The following is an 18521-nucleotide window of genomic DNA, read 5'->3' on the forward strand; positions in this document are numbered from 1 at the left end:
GACATTTAAAACAGAGGATGCCGCATGCCTAGTTCACAAATCAGTTTCACAAAGAGATTTTAAAATAGATGTATTCCATTAGCAACACTGTATGAAATATGTATTGATTTATTTTCCATAGCAGTAATGTACCAGTGCACACTGGAAGTTGTTTTTTTTATTGCTAATGGAATGGTTATAAATCAAAAGTTGCATGACGTGTCTGCTCACTGTTCAGATGTTCTCCAGCAGTTGACATAGTGGCGGGTTGTACGCTGTTACTCTTTAAGGATTTGGTAGTAAATTACTCAAACTTAATAGATGGATAGGTAGGGAACTAGATCCTAAAATGAGTTTGAATAAGTTCTAGTTCATACATCTATGTGAGAAGATCTGCAAGTAGTGGTAAGAGTCAACAGCATTCTGGTTACTTCTTAGCTGTAGATGAAGTCTGTTCAAAATAGTATCTGAAAACAGTCTTTTAATTTGCTATTCCTAAGCAAGGTGGTTCAAAACTCGTACATAGAGAAACAAAAAAAAAAAAGCTTGTCATTATTTGGAAACAAAATTTGCAAGATCACGTTGTTTAATTGTGAATTTGTATGTGGAGTGTAACAACAGTTACTTGATTTTGTATTCCTGCTTAGCAGTTCATTGCACTTCACTTACATTAAATTCCTCTGATGTGATCTGTCAGCAAATATGTAGAATTACTTCAGGGAGCTTTTAATGAGATAATAGACCTTTAACATCCACTGAGTATGTGGTTTAGCATTTTTGTTGTTCCTAGTACAATAAATATTTGTTATGATGTTTTTGGATTGTCATAATAGGCATCCTTAATACAAGTACGAGATTGTAAGTGAACTGCCAATGCACCATATTGTGTCAGTGGTTCAAGGTTTATAGTTATGTAAATTTTGACAGCTTACTTGCATGAAATATTTGCAGTTCATCTAAAGAAATGTCTGGGGAATTTGTCAACACTATTGATTTTTCTGTCAGATAGTCTACATGGGCTGGACGGAAGAACGGGAACAAGACTCTCTTCAGGATCGAATGTACACACCAAAGTTTCTAGCACTGAGGGGATCTTCCCTGTATAAATTTATAGCACCTCCAGTAAGTATATTTCTCATGCTTAGTAGGAATCAATGTTATTAAAGAAAATAATTTCATATAATATGCACAAGGTTTCACAATGAAATATCACTCATTGAACTGACAGGATTGCAACTTAGAGCACTGAAAAGTTCCAGGGTATGTGGTATAGAAGTGACAGAAAATAGCTGTTCGTAAGATGCTTGGTGTCTAACAAGTACTTCTTTTCCCATACTTACCTGAGCACTTAGGAAAATACAAGAGAAATCTACTTGTGTTAAAAGTGGGCTTTTCATTTTCCTGTGTCAGGCAGAACAAGCCTGAAGCAAGATGGTTAGATTTAAACAGAACTATAATTCTAAAGTCAAACTGCTGAGATGTGGGGAAATATCAAAGCTTTTTGCATGCTGTGGAAATGGCAATATCTCTATATTTAGATTTCATCCTGAATTTAACTTTTATGCTGCTTGGGAGTGCCAAAAGGAAGGTAGGGAAGCAAATGAAATGGTTTAGGTTAAATATATTAATTGTAATCTGGCTGACAACACTGGGCAAAATTTTAGCTGTTGTCTCAAACTCAGCCATTTACTTTCACAGTTTTATGGTACATCTAAACTGCATCAAACAAATATCCTCTAGCTAACTTTTAAGCCAGTAACTAAGGAGCTGGTAGCAGTCCCATATCAGCAGCAGGGAGAGTCACGTGGATTAATTTGTTCTGTTTATTGAGTGACCTTTCTGACTACTGCTAAACCCTGTGCCACCAGATCCAGGCTGTAGCTCCTTCCTGCCTGGATCATAGAATCACAGAATCATAGAACAGTTTGGGTTGGAAGGGCCTTTAACGGTCCTCAAGTGCAATCCCTCTGCAGTGAACAGGGACATCAACCAAATCAGGTTGCTCAGAGCCCCATCCAACCTGGCCTTGAATGTTTCCAGGGATGGGGCATCCACCACCTCTCTGGCTAAGCTGCTCCTGAGGTAGTTCAAAGCCAGCTTGCAAGTCTTTACATCATTTGTCAGTCACTATTCATGTTTAGCAAAGTGTTTAAGGGCATGTGAAAGACATGAAGAGTGGAAATAAGTATGAACTGAAAACTTTGTATGTTCAGTGTTTGTATACTAGTTCACTGGTACGGGAGTTTGGCTCTCCCATGGCTAGTAAAGGGAGTTTGGCATTTGTTGGTGGATATTTTTCAGAATCAGATTAAAATATCAGATTATACTGCCAAACACGTTAATTCAAAAGCAGCTCTCCTGGCTTTGGCAGACCTACTTGAGCATTTGCTGCCTGTCAAATGAATGAAGCCGCCTCCATTCTAGACACTAGATAGAAGCAGAAACAATGCTGAGAGCTCCCGTTCAATACAAAAGAGGAAGATTATTCTTTTGTTAGCACTATGGAAGGAACAACAAGCCTCTTTACTGAGGATTCAGTCATAAGTTTCCAGAAGTAATATGCTGTTGGTGGGTAGATGGGCAATGAGTGGTGATTAATGGGTGTGGGAGGAACATGTTTGTAATAGCTCTGTGAACCACAGTGATATGAGACAATTTTGGCAAGCTACAGCTGTATGAAACAAGCCACTGATCCTTGAAGTTTTTATAGGCCTCGTTTCAGCTGAGCTACAAGCACAATATGGTTATGTTTTGCCAGATTCTGGCTTTTACTCTAAGATAAAAAGACAATTCAAACACAGAGAAAAATATTTTCACTCCATGGAGTAGGAGGGAAGCAAAATGACAAATGTGCTTTTTGAAGAACAAACAAAGGAAGAGTTCCTACAGAGCTACCTTAAAAACATATAATACATGTAATAATTGCACACCTGTATGCCAACAAAATTATCTTCTTATCAAAGACTGCAGTAGGCCTTTTAAAAGGACTTCTAAAATCCTATTTTCTATATGCAAACTTTTACACATATTTGCTATTCTGCAGGTACATGTGTTAATCTTTTCCAGGGATTATGAAAGATTAAGAAACTTTCAATACCACAGTTTCAGAGCTTCTGTTTATGAGAGGCCTAAAGTGTAGTTATAAGAAGAAAATGACTTTTAATTATATTTGCAGTGTAAGCTCCTTGGATTAGATTGTTTTCTGAAAAGACATGTGCTGCCAACTTTTTAACCAGAAAATCAAATGAAAGTATTTTCCTGGTCTCTGCCAAAGTCTAACACATTAGGGAGGCATGTGTTTAAACAGTATCTATTAGCAGCCTCCATTGCCTCTTTTTTTTTTATCTGTTTGATCAATAATACTTCTTCTTTCTGTACTCATATAAATGAGTAATACTAATGTATCTTATTTGCATTTTGAAAACTTTAAACTAAATGATTTTTTTTTTCTTTTTTCATTGTTTCCTAGTACATTTTCTCCTTTAGAATTATTAAGTGTGTCAAGTCTGGTGGGTTTCATTTTCTTCCAGTTTATAGTTGGAAATCTCAGAGAGAATGGTCTTTAATTGAGAAAGAGCTGCTCACACCTTTTCTATTGCTACTCAAGTTTTTAAATTAAAATATTAAAAGCGAACAGGGCAAGCAATTTCTACGGGTGCCTGAATTCTACAGTTGTTTTTGCTTTGCATGTATCTTTATATAGACATAGCTTTGTTTTGACCTGAAAAGAAGTCCTTTTGTAAGTACAAACAAAGGTAGAAAACTAGGAGAGATGGGGGAGCTCTGATATTTTTCCCAAAAGTATGTAGTCTACAGTAAGCTTTTAAACATAGCTCTGAATGACTTTGTGCTTGAGCAGCAATAGTAACTACTTTTCCTGGTGGGGCAATATGACTTTAGCTTATGTGGCTGGTGTTTTGGGCTCAGTGGAGATGTAGTAAGACTTCTCTCTCCGTTTCTCTGTTACTGGTGAGAAATTGATTTTTTTTTGTCCACAGTAGAAGGAGCAGCTTTTTCCCTGCCCCCCACTTTCTTTCTTTCCCTGACAAAAGCATCTTTCTTCACATCTCTGGAGAGCTTCTTAAAACTCCGGCATAAAGATTGTATATTTCAAATATTTCTTTACTTCCTCATTCTATATAAAATGATTTGTTGACTGTCAATATTTAGTTACTCCCTTCCTTAGAAATTTGGTTAATACCCATACTTCAATAATATAGTGAAAACTGAGTTTGAGAATGACTGCAAAAAAAAAAAAATTCTAGTAGAAGAGAAATTAGGACATTGTAATTTTAAACTTTTCATTCCTGACTGTGATTTCCTCAGACAGGTTTCAATTACAATAGTGTTGATACCTAAAAATTAGTTAGAGATAGAATTTTCTCATGCAACACTAAAATAATTTTGATCAAAAAAGTTTTATACTAAGGCAAAGTTTTATACCCATGGATGCTTCTCAGCCATGTTGTGTCTATTCATTATTGTTTTCTCTTGAGATAAAAAAATAAATTGATCTTGTGCAATATTTTCTTTGTATGGTGGGCATACCATTTTATGATACATTTTTCAAATAATTTTAATGTAGCTAACTGGGAACAAATTGTGGCCTATAGTTACAATGAGGGAAGTGGTGAGTGACATGCCCTCTTATAGTCAAGGCTCTGTGAGAGGAATTCAAGAGTTGCATCCTCTCAGGATCTCAGTGCAACCACCACCAGTGTGAGCAGAAAGCTCCTTGAGAAAGCCTCATTGTTCACCATGGAGCATCCTACATGCAAAGGCACTGTGTTGTAAGCACAAGCACACAGGCAGGATGTCTCCTAAGTGCTGCCTGGATGGAACAGTTTGGTCCCTGGTACTTGTTGCTCTGAGGCAGTGCTTGGTCATACTGGACGTAAAGGGTAGAAAGTTTTAGGGATAGATTATTATTATTATTATTTAAAAAAGTAAAAGTTCTTGAAGTAAACAAAAATAACTTTATTTTCCTGGTTTTTGTTATTGTTTTCTTTCAAGGTCACAACCTGGGATTGGACACGAGCTGAGAAAACATTTTCTGTTTATGAGATAATGTGCAAAATTCTCAAGGTATGATGCAAAAGTATAAGATAAATTGCAACTTTGTCAGACCAATTGACAAGCCTGAGCATGACACTGCAACTGGAAAGCACCTTGCAGAAAGAGATAATTTTTTTCCCTTTGAAGTCAATATCAGAAGTTCTGGTGTCAGTAGATACAGAGCCAGACTCTAAAAGGAATGTTTTCAAAAGGCATAGCAAAATTAGAAATAAACTGATTTTGACTAGGAAACAATTTTCTTTCTCCATAATGCAGTATGGGTTTTATAGCTTTACTTTAGTGGCACATTTAACCAATATAACATTTCTTTTTCTAACCGAGGACCTAGATAAATAACGATCAATTCAGTTGCTTTCAAAGATGTTAATGCAACTAACAGTGACTGCAATGTAAGATTTCACCAAGACTGAGAGCAGAGTCCTTAAAATACACAATACCATTCTGAAATCTTTTATCTTATTTTTTTTTCCAATTTCTTCAGTTTGCCTTAACTGTAAAAAACGTGAACAGATAATGGAGTATGTTTAGAAAGTTAAAGCTATGAGTAGTAAATTGCAGAGGGCTATCATTGTACATTGTATTTAATTTTTAATTCTGAATTCATTCAGAATTAATATGTATGGTCTTCTCTCTGTTTTAAAAATATTGAAAAACAGTTTTCAGATGCTCAGCGTTTCTCAATCTTAAATGTGAAGAGAGGAAAAGAAGGTGCAAAAGACATGAAAAAGATTGTCTCTGTCCATTCATCCAAAGTGCTTTCCTGTGTATGTTGGTTTTGGGGTTTTTAGGTCAAATTTATGTAAAAGGCAATTTGGTCTGTATTGAAGTTTCATCTAGGCAGAAATAGACTAGTATAAAAAAGAAGTATGAAAAATCATATTTTTAAAAAGTGTTTCTCATTGAGAAGACCTTATACTGACATACATGACGCATTTCCTAGTTTTGTAGGTCACAGAGGTGTGTTATACTTTCCTTTAGGAGGCAGATTACAGATAGGACAGCTCAGTAAAATGCAGAAATTTTTTTACATCAGAGACTTCAAAAGTAAGAAATCAAATTTATAGTCTGAAAAAAAACCCCCTCTCTGTTAGCAGTCTGGAACAGAAAAGTCAAAGGAGTTCTTCTACTGCTACATTGGCTGTGAAGTCTAGAGTCTTCATCAAAGAGTAGAACACCCTAAATGCAACACATCCCATCACTGTGGTATGTCCTTTAACTACCAAGTGTGTGCAAACATTGACTCTTAGTAGTACTCATGTAGGGAGAGAATTATCAGAAAAAAAAGTTAGTCCCTCTGTGAGGACACTACAATGAGGTGTAATATGATATGAACAATGCTCTTCGAGCACAGTCAAGCTTCAAGAGGGGTGAAAAATCTCACTTGCAGTATGCACTTTTTTTTTTTTTTTTTCCTCTGGTAACCTCTGATTACTTCAGGACTTGAGTCTGGAAAACAGTAGGCACCTGGGTAGATCTTCTCTGATAAGTAAGCCTGTTGGAGCCAGGACGACTCTTCCTTTTGATTTATCCAAAGATTTTATTGTACTGTTTGGATAGAAATATGCAGAACCTATGCCATATAGTTTTCTGTAATTTAAAAGTCCTTCTTTTCCTTTCTTCTACCATTTTCCTTTGTTGATACTATTCTCTTTCACTCATTTTTACCCATTTTTCATTTTTCCTCTTCTCCTTTATCCCCTGTTCTTGTATACCAGTGCAGGGAATTTTGTTTAGGTCAGCCATGTAGCAGAAGTTAGTTACAGCCAAGGCGTGAGGCCACAAAGCAGTAAAACCTGAACAAATGCCTTCCTGGCACTGTTATATGGAAGCACAGAAAAGAGTATGAAGATGCTAATTTTTCTTATCTCACCCAGTTCTCCAAACTGGGAAGAGGTGTAGATCCTCCATTCTCAGTCTGTATTAAGAGACGACGTCCCAGCAGAGAGGCAATACTGGTTTAAGTGATGTAGGAATACCATTTATGTGTTTCTTTATCATATTATTAATATTCAGTTATTCATTTATTGTCTGTAAGCTTATACAGTGTTGAAATGTTTCAAACAGATTCCTTAGCTAACTAAAACCTGTAAATAATAAAAAAAATGGAAGTAGAAAAGTCATTGCAATGAAATTACAGCTTCTGACATTGGAGTATTAATCTTCACCATATTCTAGTTTTCTACAGCAGGTACTATAGGACTTAACCATGGTTTCAATAAATATAAAAGCAAGTAAAACCAAGAAAAACAGCTTCCCATTACTACTACTAAATTGAACCTCTGTAGGACTCAAGATTTTGTTCAGCTTTTACGCAAGCATCATAAATGCCTCAATTTTAGCACTGTGTGTTTCTAGACACATTTGTACAAGCCCCAAGGATATTACTGAAGCAGAGGAAACTTTTAAAAGTTACTCTGGTGCCTTGTGATCACCTTCAAGCTTCTTCTCTTCCATAGTACCTCACATGCTAATTTCATTATAAATTTGCTTTCCTTGGAGAATGAGCTGAATGGCAAAAGGTCAGGCTAACAGAGTTTGAACTGATTATATTCTTAGAGATTGACAGATACCATGGTAGCTCAGGAAATCTGTTGGAAAAAAAGAAAATAAACCTGGGCTCTAGTACCACAGAATGTTCCCTCTCATGCACTTCCCATTCTTCCATGATAGAGACTAAGTTCATGTCATTCTTTTCAGGAAATTTGAGAAGAGGGAATTATTCTGTGTTTCTGCTTCAGAAGAGACATTCACATGTCATTGGGCAGAGATAAATCCAGGAAGATAGTAATGTCTGTTTGCAGGACAATATCTCATCATTCCATGTTTCTTAAGTGGATTTAGTTCCATATTCTCATCTCAACTCTAATTGTTCAATCTATACATTTACTAGAAGTAACTATCATAGAACACTACCATTCTATATTCTTAATTTATTTTAAAATGATCACTACCATGGATTTTGGTAAATGGACCATCCAGCACTCTCCCACACAACTCTGGGAGTAGCTTGAGAGTTATCATGGGTGAAGAAGCATTTCTAATGAGCCATTGCACACGAGCATCCTTTTTTAGGGGGTTAAAGAGTTTCATAGTTCATGTGGTCTAGTCCTTGCCAACTGGCTATAGTGTCAACAAACAATCCTATGCATGCTTAATTTATTAGTATCGATACAGCTTCTGAGGGAAATATTCGCTTTAGGTAGAAGGACTTGCAAGTGGTCTGTGCTAAACTTCATAAAAATTAGGCCAGGAGTGAGAAGTAGTCCTTTAGATTTAATGTTTCCAAAGCATATTTTCTTCTGTATTGATCAGACTGTTGGGTGTCCTGAGAAGGAGCTGAAGTTATATTATCTGCATTCAGGACTGAGTGTGCTGGTCAGGACTGCCACAATACCTCTGTAGAGCCAGAAGGAACATGGGTCTTGGTTCGTCTTCTTTGTCAAAGTGAATTACTAAATGTTATCACAACAGTTACTAATCAAAAAGTATATGCATTACATGGCTTAATTAGATTGGAATGAGATGTTTCAAAAACTTTTTCTGTGTTTAGACTTCTAATCATTAGAAACTAGGATGCAATTTTCACCCAAGCATACTGATATTTTCTCCTGCTGTATCCTGGCAACTTCAATAACTGTGCCTTGTGTCACAAGGACAGGACTTTACTAAATCTACCTGAAAGCATTTTTTTCTCCTTCTTCCACTCCTTAATTCTGACTAAAATTCTGATAAACTTCACAAGAGTGGTTTTGATTAGAGAGACTTACTACCTTTGAGTAGTAAGAGTTTGTCTTTTTAAACAGAATTGTAATTTTCCTCAATTGGAGTGATTTCTCCAAGTTTCCCTTCATGACAGAAATGCTACAGTGGAGAATGTAAACTGGCAGATCCTACTGAATACACATTAATATTTCAGTATGAGAGAATACTACCATTTCTGGTGACAGTAAAAATATTAAAATAGTAAATAAATATTACTGTCTACACTGCGCTGATTTAACCATCAGAAAGGGAATATAGCCCAAAAATGTTACATAAAACTCAGAACTCAGCTGCCATCATGGCCAATGTTTTTTTCATAGCTGCCTGCATGTGTGTATTGTGCTTTCTGATTTAGCATCCGTTCCAAAGGCTCTGAGTCTTCTCATGAACAATGTAGGAAACTGGGATGCCTTTTTCAATTTTTATTGTTCTTTCAGCCTCAAAGAGCCTAAAAGACAGGATATTCTGCACCTTAATCAGAGATGTCAGAGATTATTATGTAATTTATAACTAACAATTCATATTTATCGTAGTCCTCTAGTAATTCACTATTTTGTTGTTATTGTATTCTTTTTTTTTTTCATCCTCATCAGATTACAAGGAAAAGGAAGAGGAGGAGGCTTGCCCTTAGCAAGGCAATAAGTCGCTATTCTTGATGTGATTAGGACCTTCTAAATAATCAAGAAAACCGTTAAAATTTGAAGCGTGAAAGTAGATTTTAAAAAACTCTTCTGACTGTGTGAAAAACAGTTTTATTGACATAAATTCAGCAAAGGAGCACTGATCCTCTAATTCAATATTTACAATTTTAGATAGTAAAAAAGTACAAAACAACCCCAAACTCTGACAATCAAAAGAAAGAAAGTTTTCAAAATCCCGTGTAAAAATTGCATATCTCGTAAGTGTAAAGTTCTTCATTGTCAAGGTTTTGGGGCTGAAACAACAATTTTTAACATGCAAAGTGGGTAAAGCAGACTGAGTAAAAAAGAGAAATCACATTTTAATTATATTGGATTAAATTGTGAAATAACGGCAGAAAACAGTGGGCTATATTTGATGTAAAAGGAACATTTATGGAGATGCATATCACCTGGGGGGGTAAATTTATAAAATGATAAGCATATGAAGTAATTTATTAAAAATTCAATAGATCTGTTGATTATGGGGTGGAAGTACCTTAACAGAGAGAAAATACAAGGCACTGAAGAACTCTTTAACCCTAAAAAGAAACAGGTAAAAAGAAAAAATGAGTAGAAATCCAAGTCAGGCAAGTTCAAACTGGAAAGAAGTTAAAAAGTGTAAAAGTTTTTATGATTAATCAGTGGAACGAATTGTAAGAGGATATGATAGCTGTTAAACCACTTTCTTTTTTTTTACCGTCAGTTTTATTCAAACTGACACTAGTGGACAGTGCCACTAGCATGTGGATGAAAATCTGTGATCCATGTGAAGCAGTTTGCCAGACAAGATAATCTAATGATACCACATCTGATATTAAAATGTATTTATAAGTCATTTTTAACAGAATTGATAGATACGAATAAGTATTTCTAATTTGTTCTGTTAGAAGCTTGTTTCATGCTGTCCTGTTTTGAGGGATAAAGTCCCATTAACAGCCAACTAATTCCAATGTTAGGATTCGTCAAATCTTCAATAGTCCAGAAAAGCAAGTGCTTATATCACTAACTTCAGAAATGGGCAGATGGCCTTGTCTTGTTCAGTACTTCAAAGCTGATTGAACTGTATATATCTTTTTGGTATTTATTCTATTTTTGATATGCAGTTTTAACATTTATGTTTTGAGTGTGTGTGCATGTGCATGCATGTGTAATTGTGTATATTTTAACAAAATTTAAGTATCTTTGATAACACTGTAAATATATAAGCAATTTTTTCATACAGGGAGTAGAAAAAAATTGTTAATTTTTTTCAGGTAAATGATGAAAAATAACATAAAAGGTTGCGCTTCTCTGCAAGCAAGTTTGCCTTGTTTGCTTGAGTTACTAATGTTCTTCAGCTTCACCTAAGCATCTCCTTTTAATTGTGAGAAAATGCTTTCTCTAGTTTGGTCACGCACCTTCTATCTTCAATGTGTCATGCAAAAATATTTGGAGATCTGCAATAAACAGCACACTTTATTCAGCATAAAATAGTAAACATATTCAGGTGTCAGATCAACTCTGAAATGAAATGTGAGGATAATTGTGAAAGACAGCTTGTGTCGGCAATATGTCAGGATGGTGAATCATTGATGTTTATAGCTGGTGTCATTCACATCACTGCAGCTATAATTTTATTACTGTATTAATCAGGACCAACTTGATGTCTCAGAAGATTTTTGTTTCCTTCCTCATTTAGCTTGTAATGTGTGTAAAATCCTCAAATGCAGTAATGTTAATTTTCCCACTTAAATTTCCCATAATTTTGTTCTTTATTTCCAATAAGTTAATTATGGGCAAAGGATGATATGAAAAGCATGGGAAACTACTGAAAGTGTTTATATATTCAGACAAATTTTAAAATTAATGTTCATAGACACATAAACATAAAGTGAACGTACAGAATGTATTTTGAGGTCTATCATTAATATAGCTTGGTCAATGACTGAGACTTGCATCCTGATGTGATTCCACTAAAGTACTTCATACCTACTCAAAACTGCTCAGGAGGCATAAGTAATGAAGCCCTTTTATTAACAGGTTAATGCTGCATCCAGGGAAAATTAGATTTTCAGACAGGGTTTAGTCAAGTGCCAGTTCTTGGAAAAAGTGCTAAACTGTTGAGTGTTAAAGTTCTAAACAGTAGAAATAATTTTCAGTATTCAATTTGCCTCCTGTTCTAAATCTAAGCGTATTTGATGCTTCCGCAGAAAAGACAATTTTGTTCCCTCTCTAACTAGAATTACAGTTGTCTTATAAGATAAGAAAAATAGTAAAAGTCATAAATCTCCACGTCCACTGGCATTAATACCATAATTAGGTTGGCTTCAGTTATACGATAAAGAAAAACTTCTCAGGTGCTGATATCATTCAGTAATGAAATAGAGCTCCTGATGAGGATGTTGCATTTCCATCATTGGATCCTGATAGGCATAAGCTGATGTGTAGCTGCTCCTGCCTTGCCTAGAGAAGTGCATTAGATGACACCTCTGACGTGATCATCTATATTTTCTCTGATTTTATATGTGATGTCAGTTCATTTCTCTTCAACATGTACATAGTGATACAATCCTTAATCCATGGTGTGTTAATTTGGATTAATGTAATGGGCCCTGAATGTCAAAGATGTTCACGTTCCTGTAATTGTTTAGCAATATGTAAGAGTCTTTTTTGAGAGCAAAGAGGCAGACTTAGATGCATGAAAACTGCCACTGTATAAAGGCTTGTTAACTTTTTATTTGATTCGGAAAAGGAAAAAGAAACAGTACTTGAAATGTAAAGTTATTAAATAAGGCTTTTTCTGCTTCCCTTTAATTTTAGAGTTTTCTCTTGTTTTTTTCTTTTTTTTTTTTTTTTTTTAAGAATATCACCCTTTTTGGACCTTTTTAATGCAGTATTAGGATAGTATAAACTGTCACCTTTTGGGGAAAAACTGATCAGTTGTGTTGGGCTGGGCTGCCAGTCTCAGAATATGATCCTACTTCCTCGAAGAAATAACAAGATAAACACACAGAGGAAAATAAGAGTAACAGATACAGAAAGTATATATTTAAATGACTGCTGCAACCTCTCTGTTGGTTAAAGGCATCAGCTTTTCCTTCTTCTAAGAAATGACTTTTTACTGCCTGTCTATTTATGAGACCTAGAGTGATGTTGCAACATCTTTGAAAGGCAAAGTCAACTTCAACTTTTAACAAAAGGCAAAAGGGATGATGAAAATGAACAGAAATAAGATGTGAAATATAAATAATAAAGGAGGATTCTCTGGGAAGGCAAGTATATGTCTTCTATTCCAGATGTTCAAGATTTGTCTGAAGTTTGAGGTTTCCTCTCAAAGACTTAATCTAATCAGGACATTTCTCAAGATAAGAGTGATGCCTTATTTCAGTATTTTGTCTACTAATATGTTTCGATACATCAATTTTCTTACATTTTTGTGTAGCATTTTTCTCTAATTTATCAATTTTCTCTTATTTTCTGGTCACATTATTTAATTATTTGATTTTTTTTTCCTGTGTTTCTTTCTGACTATAGTAATAATTAAATTTAGCATAAGATATTGGAGTTTTTTTTAGGTAGAGAATTTAGGAGTATAGGCTTTCATGCAACAGTGATCATACTGTATTTTTTCACTGGATCTGTGTCCCATTCATTATGTTAAATAAATTGTTCCTGTCTCAGGGGCAACTATTCAAAGTTTCCTTTCGTACATTCTTTTCATGGTGGGAGTCTACAACTCTCAACAGCCGGAGCTAAAACTGAAAAGGGAAATATTGATTTCCTAACTAATTTTTGTTTTGGAGTTTTATGTTAGGATCTTCTTTTCCATAGACAGTTTTTAATTTTCTTCAGAGCACTATTAGTGAGTACATGTAAAATATCATTTTTTACACATTTACTGATACAAATTTGCTCACCATGCTGGTATCCAACACAAATGGTTTCACTACACTACTCTAATCTATTCTCAGCCTGCCATAATGTTTTCATATGCTATTTGAGTAAGAAAGGAATTCTGGTTTTGTTTGTTTGTTTACTTATTTGTTTTTTTTAAAAAAGAGTTAAAGCTTTTATTATAATGAATAATCAATTTGGTCTGTGATTTTCCATCCTTTTATTTAATTGGATTTAATTCTTATCCTTACAATACTTGTTTCCTTCATGAGCTAGACCTTTAAAAGACCTTTACCTACCTTTAAAACAAATGCATCTAAAGTTGAAAAGAAAAACCAAAACCCCCCAAAAATGTCAGGATGTGAGAATTATAAAAACTTTTCTTCCGCATAATTTCTCTGTCCACTTATGGTTTTGAGTCAGGTGCCTTTTTCTTTTTAAGAGGTATACAGCCTCTTGAAGGAGAAATAGTGTATCCTGTGATTTCCCCTGGCTAGTAGCATAACATCCCCTAACAGATGGGAAAAGTAGGAAAGATTCTTCTCTTCCCATACACTGTGGGGACAGAGCGTGTTCAGAATGAAGTCTTCAAAACAGTAACAACCAAATCTTGCCTGAACATCTGAATTTTTCAGTAGATCTTAAATTGTATTTTTTTTTCAAGGGCAGAAAATATTTCCTTCTGTACCTTAAGCAGTTGCAGTTCCAAAGAATGGCGACCTAAAAAGCAATTTCAGGGGGTGATTCTCTTTATCTGTTTGTTTCTTTGCTTTTAACATGGACAAACCACTTTCTTTCGTTTTCCTAATTTATTTCACAGAACTGGTTAAGCTGTTTTACCTATAACTTGAAAATAAAAAATATCCTCAGACAGGCAACTAACATAGAAAAAACCACCAGCTACAATTATTTAAATTTGAGAAAGTTGTAAACAAGGATTCAGAAGGAAAAGATATGATAATTCTTTAGCATTGCTATTATTATAATAATGTTACTCTTTTGTTCTTATACTTCATTACCAGCCAATAATGCCTCAAAGTTTGGAGAGGTACAAAACCTTAATAAGTCTCCAAAGAGATGATCAACATATTTTTTAATCTCTGTTTGTAGTTACATTAGTCTCTGATTTCTCTTTAGCAGAAAATAACCACCAGTGGTATTAGAATATTTTTTCCCCCAAAATTAGTCTGTTTTATGAAAAATTTAAACGTTTTACTTATGTGGCATTGTATTAAATACATTTCTGAGTGGAAGTCATTAATAAATAGGCACAATTATTACACTGGCTGAGGAGAAACCTATGTTCAGACTCTTGCTCTGATTCAAATGAGAATCTTTGAGACTGCATCATCTTTTAATCAGAATAGGAAATTAATTTTCTTATTCAGGCAGAAGAGGAAGGTAATTTGAGCATAATGCTGTACCTAATAGGTTACAGGGAATTAACATTTCTATTTCTCTCAAGCAATCAGATAAATCTTTCTAATGGAAATTTAATTCAAATAAAAATTTATCCTGTGATTATAATTATTTTTTCCCTTGAGAAAACATATTTTCATAAAAATTGGACATTGAAAAATAATCTTTCCAGTTTTAGTTTAGCTGGCATTCTGTGTTTATTTAAATGCAAGTATACACACAGATAAGATTTCAACATTTTTCTTGGTTTTTAGCATTAAAATTCAGAAGAGTTCAAATGAGACTTGTAGAAAAACACATGCATGCCTGGATGGGTTGGTTTTTTTTATTACTTTATTAATGAGGATATGTTGGAGAAGTAGTATTTTTTTTTCCACTCTGTTCCCTGCTACCTGTAAATGCTATTAGAACCATCTCCATAGCAACTAATCGTGATGCTCAAGAAAAGTGTTCCCAAAGCTTCAAATAAAGAAGTAAAGCATTGGAATCTCTCATAGGGAAGGATGTAGGTTTATGTAGATGGAGCTCATAAGTGAAAGGAGACACAAGCAATTAAATAATCAGGGCACTGATGCCAGCAAGTGTAAAGGCATAATGCAATTAGTTTTCAGTCGCCTTGAAGTTATTGCACTGTTGAATTAATGGGAGAATGCTTTTTATCTTCAGAGAATTTAGGTGCTAGGTTTGAATCTTGGTTATGATAGGACAGATTTATTTTTGTAGAACTGTCTAAACTAGTCAACAAACAAAACAGGTATTGTTCTTAATTCTTAATAACACACTTAATTCTTATTAAGAATTATTAAAATTAATGTCACAAACATGAATATTTACCTCATTTTTACAGCTGAAATAATATTATATGAAAAGTCAAATTCTATTTCGTCTGTTTAGGAATAGAACTCTGCTTAAGATGGTGTTGGACATCTTACATGATTAGTTGTTCATGTCAAAAACTACTCACCAGTGTCACTAATATTTACAGTTCCATTGCCAAATTACTCTATATATTACAAATATCTTTAAGGGTAAACCAGACTTCCAGACAGTTTTTGAGCACCTCCTGGGTAAAAATCATGGCATGAGCATGAGACTGGTACACCTGGCTTTATTTTCGATTGTACAAACCTTTGTAGAATAGAACTCAACTCTCACTGACTATAGTAAAAGTGATAGTAAAGGGTTTCTTGCATCTTAGCAGATTCAAATAATAGCCAAAATATGAGTATTTAATACATTCATCATGCATAAAGTGAAAAGACTCAAGTAACTGAAAAGGAGCGGTGCTGCTTCTGGAAAGGGCTGTCTTTCAAAAGAGAAAATATTACCTCTGCAGAAGAGAGGATGATGTCACTACTCAGTGATAAAGAAGCATTCGGCCTTAATTTGAAAGGACCTGCCTAATGAGCCATGCTTGGTTCCCTTAGATAAATTTATTACTCTCACTTAACATGGACATCATTATTAATTAGGCAAGCAGGAGTAATATCATCCTGTCAGCAGAGATGCTGGATTACCCTGAAGCTGGGTATAAGCCAAGGACCTTCCTCGCAGCCTTTCCTTCAGCAGGACTACTTTCCTTCCAGTAGGGAATTAGCATACTGCTGCAAGTTTTGTGACTGTTCCTACTCAGACAATCTGTATTAATTCATACTGAGAACATCAGGAGCAGCCAATCATTACCAGTATGAAAGAGTTCCTAAAAATTCAAAATGAAATTGGCTCATGTCCATCCTTGACTAGTAAGTGATTATAGAAATACAGGATCACAGCAGATTCTTAAATGGGTAGAATGGCATTTTATATTTTAACTGAAATAAATATTTGGTAAAAGTCAATTAATGAAGATTCTTGCTTAATACGGACCTAGTTTTGAAACTCATGACAAGTTTATCTTAAATTTGCAGAGCCTTTTGGACAATTCTCAGTTGGATTCATAAGACAAAACTTTGCTTTCAATGCCTACCTTTACAAGGACATTTGGATAGCTGTCTTTTAACTTTGTCTACATATTGTTTCCTACACTTATCCATTGTACAATTGGAAGCATTGTTTGATACAGGTTTCACTTTTTTGATGCCTGAGCACAAATGAAAAACTAAATAAAGATCTTGCAGCAAAAAGGAGCAGAAACAGTACTAAAAGGAGCCTTGCACCAAATTATTTTAACAAGTAGAGTGAAATACGACTAAGAAGGAAACTAATATCTCATATGTATGTCAGCAATTCTTTTAAAACTCAAGTAAAATGCTTAAATATGATTGATTTGTACTTTTCTTACTGTGAATGTAACCATAGACGTAGATATCAAAATCACAAGTACATACAGTTCATCAGATTAGAACTAGTCAAAAAATGAAATTATTATGCTGTTGAAAATTATTATTTCTGTGGAAATGTTGAATTTTGTTTTCATTCAAAATAAGAACTTCACAAAATGTAAGTTCTCCCAATAATATTTCAGATGTTTAATAAATAATTTTCTAGTATGAGGAAATTTCGGTTTAAATTTTATTTCTCATCTTTCTTTAATTCATTTGCTTTACTCTATTCTGTTAATGAGTACAATGTGTGTGTTATTTTTCCAATATCATGTAATAGTTGAAATATTCTAAAATATATATGTGTAAACCACTGAGGGAAAATAATACTTACTATTGATTACGTCTCTCTTAATCAATGTATGTTCTAATTTTAATATATTAATAGCAAAAATATGGTTATCCCATTTAGCTCTTCCTTCTCTTTTCATCTGCTAGGTTTGATGTAATGCTTAGTAAAATCTAGTACAGTCATTGCTAGTGATGTTAATAATAAAAAAGGCAAGCTTTTTTTTTAATCAATACAAAAAACTTCTGAGATTTCTGTATTTTTCAAACACATTTTAGTAAAGTTCAGTCTCAGTAAAACTTTTAACACTTTCCTTTTTCACAGTATACACAACAACTCATCCCTTTTTCATAGCCAATATTCTCAATAGGAAAAAGCCTATAAGAATAGGAGCATCTAACAATGTAATTTCAAAGCATCGAACCTTAACTGGGCCCAGCTAAGTAGAGATATGCATTCTGGAGCCAAGCACTGCACTAAATTTCCTCCCATTTGAAAGCAAGGACTATTAGTTAATTTTTTTTTTTTTTAGTTTTTTTTAGTGTTTCCTGTAATCCCACATAGTGCCATAGACTTGTTTAAAATAAGGTTTAAGAGTTTTGTGTACAATTGCATTAATTGCATTAATTGTTCTCTACTGACTGTTGGCAAGAGCAGGCGGAGACGAGTTCAGAATATTTTTAGTTTCTTCTGAGGCTATAGCTATGAAGAATTTCCTTGGGAAAGATATGTACCTTACACATGAGTTTTGTCAGACTCCGTGCTGAATAGGCCCATTTGGTTTTGGTCCAGCAGACCCATTCAATCAGGTGTAGGTCTGGGAGTGTAAAGAGTTTAAGACTCCGCTTAAAGCCCATTAGACAAGAAGTGCTGTTATACTGTACGAAGTAGCTTTTCTTCCCTGGAGGAGTGAGAGTTGGCCAGTGTTTTTACTCATACAGTTCGTATTGATAGAGTTTGTATTGTCAGGTGCTAGATGACACGTTTTACGTTGCTACACATATCCACAAGATGAAACATTTGTCACAGTGCTGCTGCTCTGTGCACTTTGAGGCTGAGCATGCGGTAGAGCATAGGTGTCATTAACAACCGCCTAGACATTATGATCTCTTTTTTGAATGC

The 18521-nt window shown here is 34.5% G+C and overlaps 1 protein-coding gene across 1 annotated transcript in view; it reads left to right on the forward strand.

Moving 5' to 3' along the window:
• Positions 1-18521, forward strand: part of SNTG1 (syntrophin gamma 1) — a 355089-nt gene that overhangs the window by 302739 nt on the left and 33829 nt on the right. Inside the window, exons 13-14 of the mRNA XM_086742308.1 lie at positions 985-1101; positions 4993-5064. Coding sequence (XP_086598434.1) covers positions 985-1101; positions 4993-5064 — 189 coding nt within the window. The remainder of the gene's footprint in view (positions 1-984; positions 1102-4992; positions 5065-18521) is intronic.

The sequence above is a fragment of the Chlamydotis macqueenii genome, chromosome 2 (genome assembly GCF_036417535.1).
Source record: "Chlamydotis macqueenii isolate bChlMac1 chromosome 2, bChlMac1.mat, whole genome shotgun sequence".
NCBI classification, from domain to species: Eukaryota; Metazoa; Chordata; class Aves; order Otidiformes; family Otididae; genus Chlamydotis; species Chlamydotis macqueenii.